Source organism: Primulina eburnea, chromosome 8, assembly GCF_022965805.1.
Source record: "Primulina eburnea isolate SZY01 chromosome 8, ASM2296580v1, whole genome shotgun sequence".
NCBI lineage: Eukaryota > Viridiplantae > Streptophyta > Magnoliopsida > Lamiales > Gesneriaceae > Primulina > Primulina eburnea.
Window position 1 is genome coordinate 38096383 of NC_133108.1, and position 13022 is coordinate 38109404.

Here is a 13022-nt window from a genome sequence, read left to right on the forward strand (position 1 = left end):
GATGGAAAACCTCCCAAAAAACTTTTTCTAAGAATATGGAGATATCCTGCTGATGTATAGCAGGCAGTGGAAGACAAATTGCATAGTATAGAAAATTTGTGTTACTTTGTGGGATATCCAAAAAATTCAGTTGGGTGATATTTCTATGATATCAAAGAAACAAAAGTGTTTGTTTCTAGGCATTCTTAGATAAGGAGTTTATATTGGATAGAAAATGTAGAATAATGGAACTCGAGAAGATTAGAGAATATACACTATTGAAATAGGAGAAACCACACCCCTAATTTACAATCAAAGAGATGCTCACTCCTATGAGAACCAAAAATGTCTCAATACTACCTAAGAGGATGAACTTACTTTTCGAAGAGGACTATGATGAGTCTATTTCTGGGTGTGATTGAAGAAAATTCAAAGAAGCAATATCTGATACAGATCCATCAAAATAGCTTGAAGTCATACAGTTCGATATGTACTTCATGTATTTGAACCAAGTATAATTCTAAATAGATCCACCTGAAGGAATAATTACCATAGAAAACAAATTGATTTATAAAAGAAAGCTTGACGCGGATGGAAAGGTAATGATCTTCAAGGCTATATTGGTAGCAAACGAATAAACTCAAAGACAACGAGTTGACTCTGAGAAAACATTTTCTCAAGTCGCAATATTCAACTCTATTAGGACACTCTTTGCCATATGGTATGATTATGAAATATGGTAAATGAATGTGAAGAAAACGTTCTATAATAGTGGTGTTGTAATGTTCTGAAAATCTGAAGGTCCACGAGAACTACATGCATGCAAGTTATTAAATTTCTTTGGTATTTTATTAATTTGTTTTAAAGTATTAAATGTGTGTTTATTTTATTAATTTGTATTTAATTATTTTACGTATTTTATACATAATTATTGCATGATATGATTCATTTCATGAAAGCTTAAAAGTTCATGCATTAGGGTTTCTATGTGCATTTCACGTTCGAACGAGGAACAGAGACCGGAGAATTTTCACGAAAATTATTTTAATTACATGATTTATTTTTATAAATTAATATGAAGTGTTTTTAAGTGTATTTTTCAAAAATGAGATTTTATTGGGTATTTTTTATCCGCAGGATTTTATTTTTAACGGTACGAAATTTTTATCGAATCGAAGGACTTTTTAAGGGTTCGGCTAATATTTTAAAAATCTTTTCAACACGAAATATTTTTCGGGAGCAGTATTTAGGAGTTAATGGGCCTATCTTTAAATTTATTGGGCTTAAAACTCTTTTTAAGCTTTTAAATTATAATTGTTGACCCATTAAAGTTTATTTTATTATTTAATTAACACTTAAACACCACACTTAAACACCCACTTAACCTAAACCTAAACTCCAATCAGCCGACACCTCCACTCCCCCACTCACAAACCTCCCTGTGAGCTGCAACAACCAGGAAGCCGGTTTCTCCATTTCCTTTGAGCTCAAGCTTTCCCGTGCCTCGGTCGTGTTCACTTCTAGCATTTGTTCACAAAAGAATCTTCAGGCACGCATTTGTACCATTATTTCTGCATCATCCATGCCATATACTATCGTGTGTATGTATATGTATGAGGATTTTTCGATCCAGCATGTACTAAAGAAAAGCTTCGGTTTTGTTCATACTTGCATTGTATTTTTTTGTCCAACTCATGTTTGTTTGATTTTGCTGCGAGGGGGCTGTAGGATTGCTGTCATGAGGGGTTTGAATCACGTGATTCAGTAAGGGAATATGGCTGGAGTCGGTTTGTTTGAGGGAGGAGCTCGGTCATGTGAGATAGATCTTAGCCGAGAGAAAATGGGTTAGGCTCAGCCGCTTTATGCCATGGTTACGTGCAGCAGCTTTTGTTTGTGTTTGGCTTAGTTTAGAAGGGGTCATTAGGTTCCTAATGGTATGTCTTAAATGTTGGATATGTGTTGGAATTAGAGAGGACCGAAAGGTTATGAGTTGGAGGCAATGTGTTGTCATGTGATTATGGGATAAGGATGGCCGAGAGTTTTGCCTCTTTTTGGATCCTTCAGTAGAAAGTTTTGCAGCTGTTAATTAGAGTTGTATGGGTCCAGGAAGATGTCAAGGTGGGTTAGGAGAAGCTGATGGGTGGTCGGTCATGTTAGATGCAAGCTACCCTTTAAGGTCAAACTTGTTAAATGCTGGAAATTCCAGCAGCTGTTCAGGGTCTTGTTCGAAGGTCTAATGGGTCTAGCTTAGTGGTTTTAGAGCCCTTTAGATGTTCACTAAGGATGGTAAATGGTTAAGTTTTGGGTCGATTCGGGTTAAAACCGGGACCCCGGTCTATGTCTTAAAACGAATCGATTAAGTTTTGAAATGAGCTCGAGTTTACGTTTAAGAAATGATTATAAAAATGTTTTGGGACATTTTAAAGAGTTTGGTAAGCTTCGGGTCAATTTTAGAGGTCCAGGGGTGAAGCGATAATTTTCGGGTTTCCAGGGGCAAAATGGTCATTTTGCACCCGGGGTGATATTTTGGTCCTGGCATCGCCTTGAGCACAAATTCATGATATTTTAAATGTTCATGCATTACGTTTACGATTTTTACGCAATTATGATAAATACGGTGCATGCTTGGTTTAGAGGGAAAGTTATGTATATGCACGTTTTTATCAAGTGATGAAATGATTATATTTTTGAAGGATGTGAATTGGTTGTGACTGACGATGTACATGTATACGATGACATGAGATATAATGAGTTGAGGTCCGGGCTCAGTGGGCGGGTAATGCCATCGCTGATGTCCCCTGCCGCCGGGTACCACGGTTTATAGATGGATCCATCGATAGAGCTGATACGAAAGTCACAACTAATGAACTGAATTCTAATAAATAAAATGTTTAAGTTTTTGGTGACACGATGAGCTGTTTTGACACGTATATGATGATATGAGATGACATGATTTGACACGACATGATTTTATACGACACGTTTACGTTCATGCTTTTAAGTTCATGAAAGTTATGTTGAATATGATATTTTCCACTGCTGTGCGCCTGTATATGTACTCGTTATTACTGGTACAGGTGTGTTGAGTCTTTAGACTCACTAGGCATGTGTGATGCAGGTGAGTTCGATGTCGAGGAGACTGGAGGTGCCGAACTCTGAGTAGGTAGATCTGGTGTGGTGATACGACCCGAGGACCGCATGTTTCCGCACTTTGATTAGGAGATTTGAGAGGAGATGAATATTTTCATACGTTACGATTTTTACTCGTTTATATTCACGTATGATTTTTGGATAATTTTGATTAATTTAAACTGCATTGTTTTCCTCACATTTCAAAATAACATTTATATATATATATATATATATATATATATATATATATATATATATATATATATATATATATATATATATATATATATTTCCGTACTTTTAAAACGAGTAGACGTTTCAGGTAGTAAGGAAGAGATATTTATACGTCTCAACTTGAAGGATTCACATAATGAGAAATGAGCATAATGTACACAAACTTTAGAGATCAATTTATGGTCTCAAACATGTATCTAAGAGTTTGAACCTTAGATTCAATAATATTGTCAAAGAGTTTGATTTTCTTAAGAATCTCGAGGAATCTTGTGTATATAATAATGTTAGTGGAAGTACAGTTACATTCCTAATACTTTATTTTGATGACATACTACTCACTAAAATGATGCGGGAATGTTGCAATCAATAAAAATATAGTTGGCAAGTAAATTCTCTACGAAGGATATGAGTGAAACATCATATGTATTAGGACATATATATAGAGATAAATCAAAGAGGATGCTAAGACTCACCCAAACCAATTATATTGATATCATACTGAGAAGATTCTCTATAGAGAAATCCAAGAGATGACATCTACCAATATGTCACAGTATGATGTTATCCAAGTCTATGTTCCTTAAGACTGATGATGAGACAGAAACTGTGAGGACTCGAATTTTTGAAGAAAATCATACAAGTAATAAACCTAGGGACTTTTAGCTCAAACTTGTCAAATAAAAAGCTCAACAATTGGATTTAAAATTTCAACTCAAGATGTGCAAAATCCAACATAATGGAGCTCGAGACGTTACAAAACCGCAAAGATCAAAATGTAGCCACTCAGAGACACAAACCCCTAGCTCATTAACTCTTCTACCTAGCTCAACGAAACTCATTCATAATGTCCTAAGAAGACAAAAAATGCAGCAAAGAGATGGACTAAGAGTTGAACATAATTAAGTTGCAATAAGTGACCTTTTAAATAATCTAGATGACTCTTGAATTGGCTAGCAACTTGGACCATCATTGGAGGTATTTTGAAGGCCAAAAATCGGTGGGAGAGAGCAGCCCTACAGCCATATTTTGTCCTTTAAATATCCTACCATATGCTGAAAAATGCTACACAAAATCCTCCCAAAGCCTCTCAACAATTCAAGCAACACAAGGCTACAAAAAGCGTGCCTTCCAAATCGAGTTCGTGCAACAGTGAAGTAACATTTCAAGGCTAGATTCTATCCATTTGTCTAAACACCTGAATAGTTAGAGTCAACGTTAAGAACGTTGAAGTAAATTAAATTAAACACCCATAAATGATTTTAATCATATGACATCTAAGAGAGTTTTCATTGTCAAAACATAAAAAATTTGAACTTATGCCGCTTCTTGGGGGTGAGAACACGATAACCTCCGTCCAAATTAGTATGGTAATTTGATTTTTCTGGTTACATTTGTTTTTTAACCATGTTACGCTAGTGTGACTGAAACTTCACAACTTACATTTAATTATCAAATTGTTTCTCGAGAAGATTTATCAGGTAAGTCGAGTACATTGTCATGATGAACATGTTCATTTTTTCCTATGAATTGGGCAAGGCGTATTATAACCCAGGAATTTTGGACTCAAAGAAACTAATAGTACAAACTATAACCCGCACGGTTAATGCCGTGCTCGAATCTTTCAGTCTTTTGTGGCACATATGATCTGCTAATGGTCTTGTTCCTTCGCATTAACTTGAGCATTGGTTGTGACCCCATTAAAGAAAGGTTTTAGAAGAATTAAAAACCAACAACAAATAGTTGCTATAAGCTTTTCAATAGTGGCAGGAGGCATGATTCAATCTTCTCTTGATTCTGTGTTGATCTAATCGGACATGCTTTGATCAAAGTAGAATAGGTAACAGAGAACGGAACTCACGTTTGATTTCTTCATCAGTTATAGTTACAGATACGTATGCTGTTGATTGTCGAAAACGGATAACATATACAGAGAAAAGAATCATCACTGACTTCCAGAAGAAATCCTGAAATATTTTCGTCAAGAAAAAAGTAAATGTTTAACAACGAGAGTAGATAATGCATTCTTTATTGATTCTTGGGAAGTAAATTTGAAGCAGATGGGCTATATTTTAGTGGAGCCAATTATTTGGTTGATCTGCTGAGCCATTTGCAACTGCATCTGAATCTTAAACATCTCAGCAAGAACATCCTCAGCTGTCGGCTGTGGCTGAGAGCATACTGGGATCTGGACTTGGGCTTGATTCTCAGGTTCATTATCACCGTACAGCCCTGGTTTCACCTCATTAGTAGCACAAAAGGTGTGGATCCGAAAACCACACTCGGGTTTCTCACAAAAGTAATACCAGTGCTTAGAATTCAGCTCTTTTGTGCAAATCTTGCAGTGTACAGGGGAGCCGTTAAAATCTGGTAGTTTGAAGCTGAGAAATACCTCATGCTGATGGGCTTGGTGGGTCACTTTGGGAGGCAAATACGCGCAATGCACATGGACATCCACCTCGCACATCGGACAGCAGTAGGAAAACGAGCTTCCCGGCGCGCCACAGCCGTTGCACAGATACGAGCTGCTGCAGTAGGTTGGGCTTGGCAAGAGAACAAGGGCGTGCTCCGGGTGGGACGGGTGCTTTACATATCGGTTCGCGTTCCCGCAGTGCTCATGGAGAAAGAAATTGCAGCTCCAGCAGGCGAAGATGGAGTCGTGGCACGGCATATGACAGCCGTGGCACTGAAACTGCTGCCCCGCCTGAACTTTGTAGAGGGTCAACGGGTGCTGGTGGCCGAAATGCTTGTACTCCATTTGATATCCTGCTTTTCAAAACAATCTTCTGATTCAGTTTAGAGAATTGATCATTGTGATTTGTGCATATGATCAGATCGGAGGTTTATTGAGTCAACAATTCCGGCAAGTGGTTGGGGTTGACTTTGAAAAAAAACCTTACAGACATCACGTATGTTGACTTTAAATGGCCAATAGGCATCCAATCGACTTGCTTGTATTATATCGATTTATTCAACTACAAGGCGATAACTTGCATAGTGGGGTACAATGATTATTTATATCTTCCTTTTTTTCTCATGAGCATTTCTTAGATAGATCCAATGTGGACGAGGCTGTCTTCCTTTAGCCAAAACATGTTTAGAAAACAATCACAAGAATCTGCGTTCTTGGCGAGATGTTGTCACAAGAATCAACAAGTATAATCTTAGAAGGCTCGTGTCTAGTTCTGTATTCTTTTTAGCTAGCTAGATACACAATCAAAATATTTCCACGTGTTAAATACGTTGTTCAGAATTAGATTTTGTAAAAACTCGCAAATTCTAGCTGGAGTGGTGTGCTTGTATGTGTTGTGTTAGTCCAGCTGGTTTGCATAAGATATATCTACGTTAATATTTTGTTGCTTTGGTTTTGTCAAAACATTGTCCTACCCCTGGTTTAATGGATATTAATACACCTAAAGTTGTGGTTTTATGATAAAAACAGGAAAATTGCTCCATGGAAGAACCAGAGAGCGACTCAATACACTTTAGCCATCAACATGCATTACAATATCTCGAGTCACCAACGGATAAAGACTACATTTGTTCTGGCTGCAAACTCGCCATAATGCCAGGAACATTCTGCTTTCAGTGCAAACTTTGCCTATTCTTCCTTCACAAAGTATGCTACAGAATGCCTATAAAGGTCCTTCACCCAGCAGACCCGAACCATCACCTCACCCTTTTAGCCAAACCAACCAGCGGATGTGAGGCTTGTGGAAAGCATATTTCTGGCTTCTGCTACAGATGTACTAAATGCAACCTTTCATATCATATGTTATGTATAGCATTGCCTCTTTCACTCAAAATTCCTTCCTTGCATCTTCACACACTCAAACTAGAGCTTAAACCTCCTTATGATTTTTCAGTGTGATTTATGCCATAAATCAAGCTACAGCGGATGGCTTTATCGTTGCAGACTGTGCGAGTTCGATGCACATATTTCTTGTGCTGTCACTTACAATAAAGTAACTACTCGGTATCATAAACGGAAAGCTGATTACTTTGACTCTATCTCTCCACAAAATGAACTGATGGAGATTCTTTCACAAGGAATGAAGGTTATGGAGGAGAAAAATTCTAAAGACGCCATTCATGAACCTCAAGATCAATCATCTATGGTCTCTGAAAATTTTACTTTGCCAAGTTACCAGTTCAGCGGCTCATGCTTTTCAATAGACATTGCAAAATCTATTCAGGAAGATGAGTTACAAGCCGGGAAAAGTATGAAGAGAGAGTTGAGTCTGGCTCCATTAGCTGGAATTGGCTCTCAAGTTTGGACGGAATTAGGCCATCCAAATGTCGACAGGACACAGTCCAAGAACTTGACAACAAACACGGAAGATGTAAGAATATTAAACGTTGTTTGATTTGTTGTGCTGCTTTGCTTGTGTTAATCAAGTACACGACTCAAAATGGAAATTTTGGAACCAACTGGCTTAATACACCCAAATTTGACCAAAATAATACAGCAATTTTGTAACTTGAACGAAAACTCTTTGAACATAACTTATATAGCCAGAAGAATATCATAATATCTTTACTTTTTTAAACGATTAGTAATCTTTATTAGAAATCGAATGGATAAACTCATTAGAACTTAGAAGTCAATCGGGAGAGCCACTGGAAATTTGTCCTAGCTCCAGCGATTACTATTGGAGATCACTCATGAAAGTTTGAAGTGTGATAAGTTGCACATGTGGAGGGCATCTACATGGTCACTAGGCATGGGGTGTGTAAACAACTCGAGGAGTCGAATTCTTGCAATTTTTAGTGTCCAAACTCGAGCTCGAATTTTTTAGCTGACTCAAAGCTAGCCAGGAAAATGAGCTGTTACGAGCACAAGATTTGGCTCAACGTCAAGTTCTAATATGAGCTTGATTTGATTGTCCTGCAGGCGATTCCGAAGCGTCGATTTTGGTCCAAGCTTCTCATATGCTTGTAATTGAAAGAGATCTTGAAAGGTTGGGACACGAGAGTATGAAAAGCAATATATAGGACGCAATTTGAATGACAGTTGAAGATATGTACATCATATATGTATATGAATATATGCGTGTTTGTAACCAATATTTTACTTTACACGTGATCTGATGAATTACATTGGTTTGATTTTAGTTGCAAGCAAATCATTCATAATGTTAATGATTGAAAGCGCCCTCTAAAATATTATTTTGTTGCATCAATTAAGTTTCGATGATTTAACAAAATGAGTCAAAATGAACTGGTAATGAACTAAAATGAATTGAACTGAATATGAGCCAAACTAAAGTATCTTTTTAGAAAGCACATGATAATATCATTGGTCCGTGATAAATAAATTTATATAAGGATAAAATATTTTTTTATGAGATGTGATAATTTTAATTTAATGATAAAAAACACCACAAATTACTTAATTGTCCTCAATATATAAAAAATCATAAACCCTATCGTTCTCTCATTTCACCGTCCAATCAAATAAATATTTTTATATAATATGATAATTATATAAATGATTTTTATAAATCTCAATAAAATTATTGGTATCACTTGATTAACTTTAAAAATTGATATTTGACTTGGCTCACAAAATCAATGGCTCAATTATCTTATTATATAATATATAAAAAATTAGGTAAAAATAAATAAATCATGCAAGCGCTATCAGCGCATGAACAGATAATAAATATGAACTCAAGCAACAACTTTGAAATTATAAAATTTATTATGATAAGTTTAATTTTGTCATTACAATCTACTATATAAATTTAATCATTTTTATTAAAATCATACCAAACATTAAATATAATATCTACATCTTATTTATCCTTAATTTATCCTTATATTATATATCACATGTTTATCCTATAATGTGTATCAAACTATGCCTAAACATAAGTCAAATTCAATTCAATATTAATTCTTTTACCTGACAATGTTTTCACGATGTCCTCCAGTTCTGCCTTCTTCAGTCCTAGCTTATGCCTCCCCCTTTTTGGCATCATTGGCTTGAACTCAAGTGAGTAAGTCATCCACTCGGCCAGTAAGAGTAAGAATGTCATTATTCAACATCTTCAGAAATGATGTTTAATTCGAAACTCGTTCATTAAGATCATGAATAGATTGAGATTAAGACTCAATCTTAGCATCGATAGTTTCAAGTTTCGAGTCCATAGCTTCTACTTTGGTGGAAATTGAGTGAATAACTGAATCATGATCAGAGACAATTTTAATGATTTCAGCTTGACCAAGCAAGATGTTGGTCTGACTTGAGGAAACATTTTGTCTGAAAAGGCTGGTTTCTATATGCAGTTTGGCCAATGATTCTGCCGTGCGATTGACTTCTTTTGATATGCGGTCACGGAAGAATCTCGTGGCACTAACTTCACTAGCTAACATGTTCAAATGACAATTATTTAACAATCTCTGACAGATTATCAAATGTACACATTTTTAAAAAGGTTTAATAATAAAACAGTAAGAAAAAATAATAACAACATATTAAGAATTACAATAATACTAATAAAAATAATATATACGTGATAAGAATAGTAATAAATAAGAATACAAATATAAATAATTGTATAAAAATAAAAAAATTACAATAATAATAAGAAATGTATTGCTAATATTAATATTAATATAATTCGTCTTACTGTTTATTTTATCAAATTATTATTGCTATTATTATTTATTATTATTTAATATTACTGTTATTATGCTTATTTTAGTTTCATATGACCTTATTAGAATTATTTTAAAATATTTTATTTTATATCATTTAAACGTTTGTAAATAATTAATTATTATCCAATTAATGTAAAAATATGTTATTATTTTTATCTTCATAAGGCTTTAGTGATTGTAGGGGTATTTTAGTAATGGTAATATAATACATAAAATTAATATATTGTTTTAAAATCATACCAAATACCATGTATTTTATCATCCTACATTATTTATCATCAATTTTTTTTATCACTTTGGTTATACATTTTCACTTCACATCACATTGAATCAAACGATACCTAAATATTTGTTTTGTTTGATGACGCGAAGAACGGCGCCGTAAAATATTGTCGCCACCGCCGGTGGTGTACGGCTGTCTGCAACGGTCATAGAAATATAACTTGAATCTGAGCGCGTGAACAGTCTCTAGTCTTTTCAATGGAATCGGCAGTCATGTTGTCTTGGTTTTTAGTTATGAAATTTATCTACTTAGATTTTTTTTTTTTTTTGTATTTAGTTTTTTTCTTGCAAAAAGTCATTAAATTAATATTACTAATTTGACAATGATGATTTGTTTATATAGCTTATACAAATAATAAACATATATTAAAATAAATATAAGTAAAAAATAAAGGAGAAAATTAAAATAAAACGATATCAAATATTTCAAAATATGAAGAAAAACACTTATTGGTTTCATTTGTTTTTACTTATATAAATTTTAATATTTATACTTGTAATATAAATTATATTCCCCACGTAAGTCATTTAAGATAGTATCGATGTCGAATAAGTAATATATGGTGAATTTAGTGGTTTCCGATGAAAAATGACCACAATAAAAAAATAAATTATATGATGAAAATCATACATAGATAAGTTACTGAAATAAAATCCAAAATATGTTAACTTATCAAAATGAAATTATAAATTTTTTATTAGACATAGTACGTACATTTTTTAGTACTTACATCTTTTATTGCAATAAAAATTGTTAATGCTAGAACCACAAAACACTGTGAAGTTGCAACAAAATATTAACTATTAAATGAATAAAAATGAGGACAATTATTATAAATCATTAATAATGTTTTTCAAATAAATTAAAAAAGACATTGAATTAATGTTAAACATAGAACCATAAAATATACAATTATCAAGGCATTCAAGTGAAAACAAATAAAAAATTAGAATTATTTAACAAATAATTAATTAGTTCATCATCATTTATCATCATCTTAAACTCTCATTCAGACTTTAATTTGTGAAGACGATTTATATATCATCATCTTAGATTCATAACGCATACTGGATCGTTTCATTTGAATAACCGAGCTTATCAAGCTGATCGAAATATCGCAACTGCTGATTAGCTAAACTGATGAGCCTTATTGTCATCCATTTTCCTAGATAATATTTTATTTAGTCCAACTAACGTGAGATACGTCTTGTTTCAAATTGAGTTTTTTGTTCAATCGTCTTACAGGCTAGTCATTTGGATCAACAAACTATGAAATATCATCAAAATACTAAAGCTCGCCAGATTTCATTTTGGCTATAAATTCAAGTTTTAGATTCCATATTGAGTTATTAACTTCACACTTGAGTAACATGTTAGAAATATAATAAAAAATTTTGTTATCCTCAAAATGAAGACTGGTAGATTTTCTAAACCTAACATTTTTTTAATGGCTATTGATTAGTTTTAATGATTATTAAAATAAATATTATTCCATGTAAAAAATATGTATAATATATTTATATTTTTTGTCTATATATAGTTAACTTTGTTTAAATTGTTTATATAATATGCATTTTATTTTATGTATTTATTTTTTTCTTTTTTCTTTTTTTTTTTTTTGCTTTTATGGAGTTTATTTGTGGGGACTCAGACGCTAATCAAGTTCTTAATCATTATTGGGACTAATTAATCTACTATAAAACATGGTCTAAATTTTTTTTTTAAATGCGGAACGTAGTGAAATCAACTAATACACAACTCAGTATAAAAGAAAGTACAAGTCCTGTACTGTCTACAAATCAGTAAAACTAAGGTTCAACATCTAAATATCCAGTGTCAAAACCCTATATACATCCAAGTCTGAAGTCTCCACTCTATCACGATCTCTCCTCATCTCCTGGACCCTGATCCTGTCTCACCTGTTGTCATGTACACATACAAACAAGACAACAGCCGGATAATTCCGGTGAGAATATAATCCCAGTATAAATCAACGAAACATGCAATCATATAAACGAATATAAAGCATGTAACAGGTAACAACAATATGTATCAAAATCTGTAACATAATCAATCACAGACGGTCGACCATGCTCGTAACTCTACAGTTCAGACTAGACTCAGTCCTAGTCTAGGGATCCCGGTTTCCAGATGTGGTGTTCCTATATCGAATTCCGTAATAGAAGGAACATTGATTCTATTTACTCGATATAACCAAATATGATGTTCCTATATCGAATTCCGTAATAGAAGAAATTTCAATTCTATTTACTCGATATAACCAAACATCCGGTGTCCTGACCTAACCGTCATAGACTGTAGCTTTATCGCTAATATCCTATCTTGAGACATCATGCAATGTGCCCGTGACGATTCCGCCAATATCAGGCACTTCCGTCAGAAGATTACTCGTCTGATACCTGGCTATCTATAATTCAAGAAAACAAGTACATCAGTCCAATCAATGCAAATATCAATGCAATAAAGTAAAGTATGTGATTTAGGGAAACTCAAGTCGATCTCCCAATACCACATTGACTTATACCTTCCGTTTGTAGTTTCGGTCTGAAGCAATCTCAGTTCTGAACTCAAGACTGTCTTTGTAAATCTGAAAGGACATACCAGGAATACTAATATCAATATTCCATTCTCAATTCAATACTGAATCTGGTTAATTTGGATTTAATTCAAAATCAACTGTATAACGGTACAATCTCAATATCTCCGTCAA

The 13022-nt window shown here is 33.9% G+C and overlaps 1 protein-coding gene across 1 annotated transcript; it reads right to left on the bottom strand.

Moving 5' to 3' along the window:
- Positions 1 to 5407: 5407 nt before the first annotated feature.
- LOC140839252 (protein VACUOLELESS GAMETOPHYTES) lies at positions 5408 to 6100 on the bottom strand. Its single transcript, XM_073205889.1, has one exon. It carries the CDS (start codon positions 6098 to 6100, stop codon positions 5408 to 5410), a length of 693 nt encoding a protein of 230 aa, XP_073061990.1.
- Positions 6101 to 13022: the final 6922 nt, after the last annotated feature.

Bases quoted from the DNA above. Each gene is read 5' to 3' on its own strand.
- LOC140839252 (XM_073205889.1), bottom strand. From the start codon at position 6,100: ATGGAGTACAAGCATTTCGGCCACCAGCACCCGTTGACCCTCTACAAA.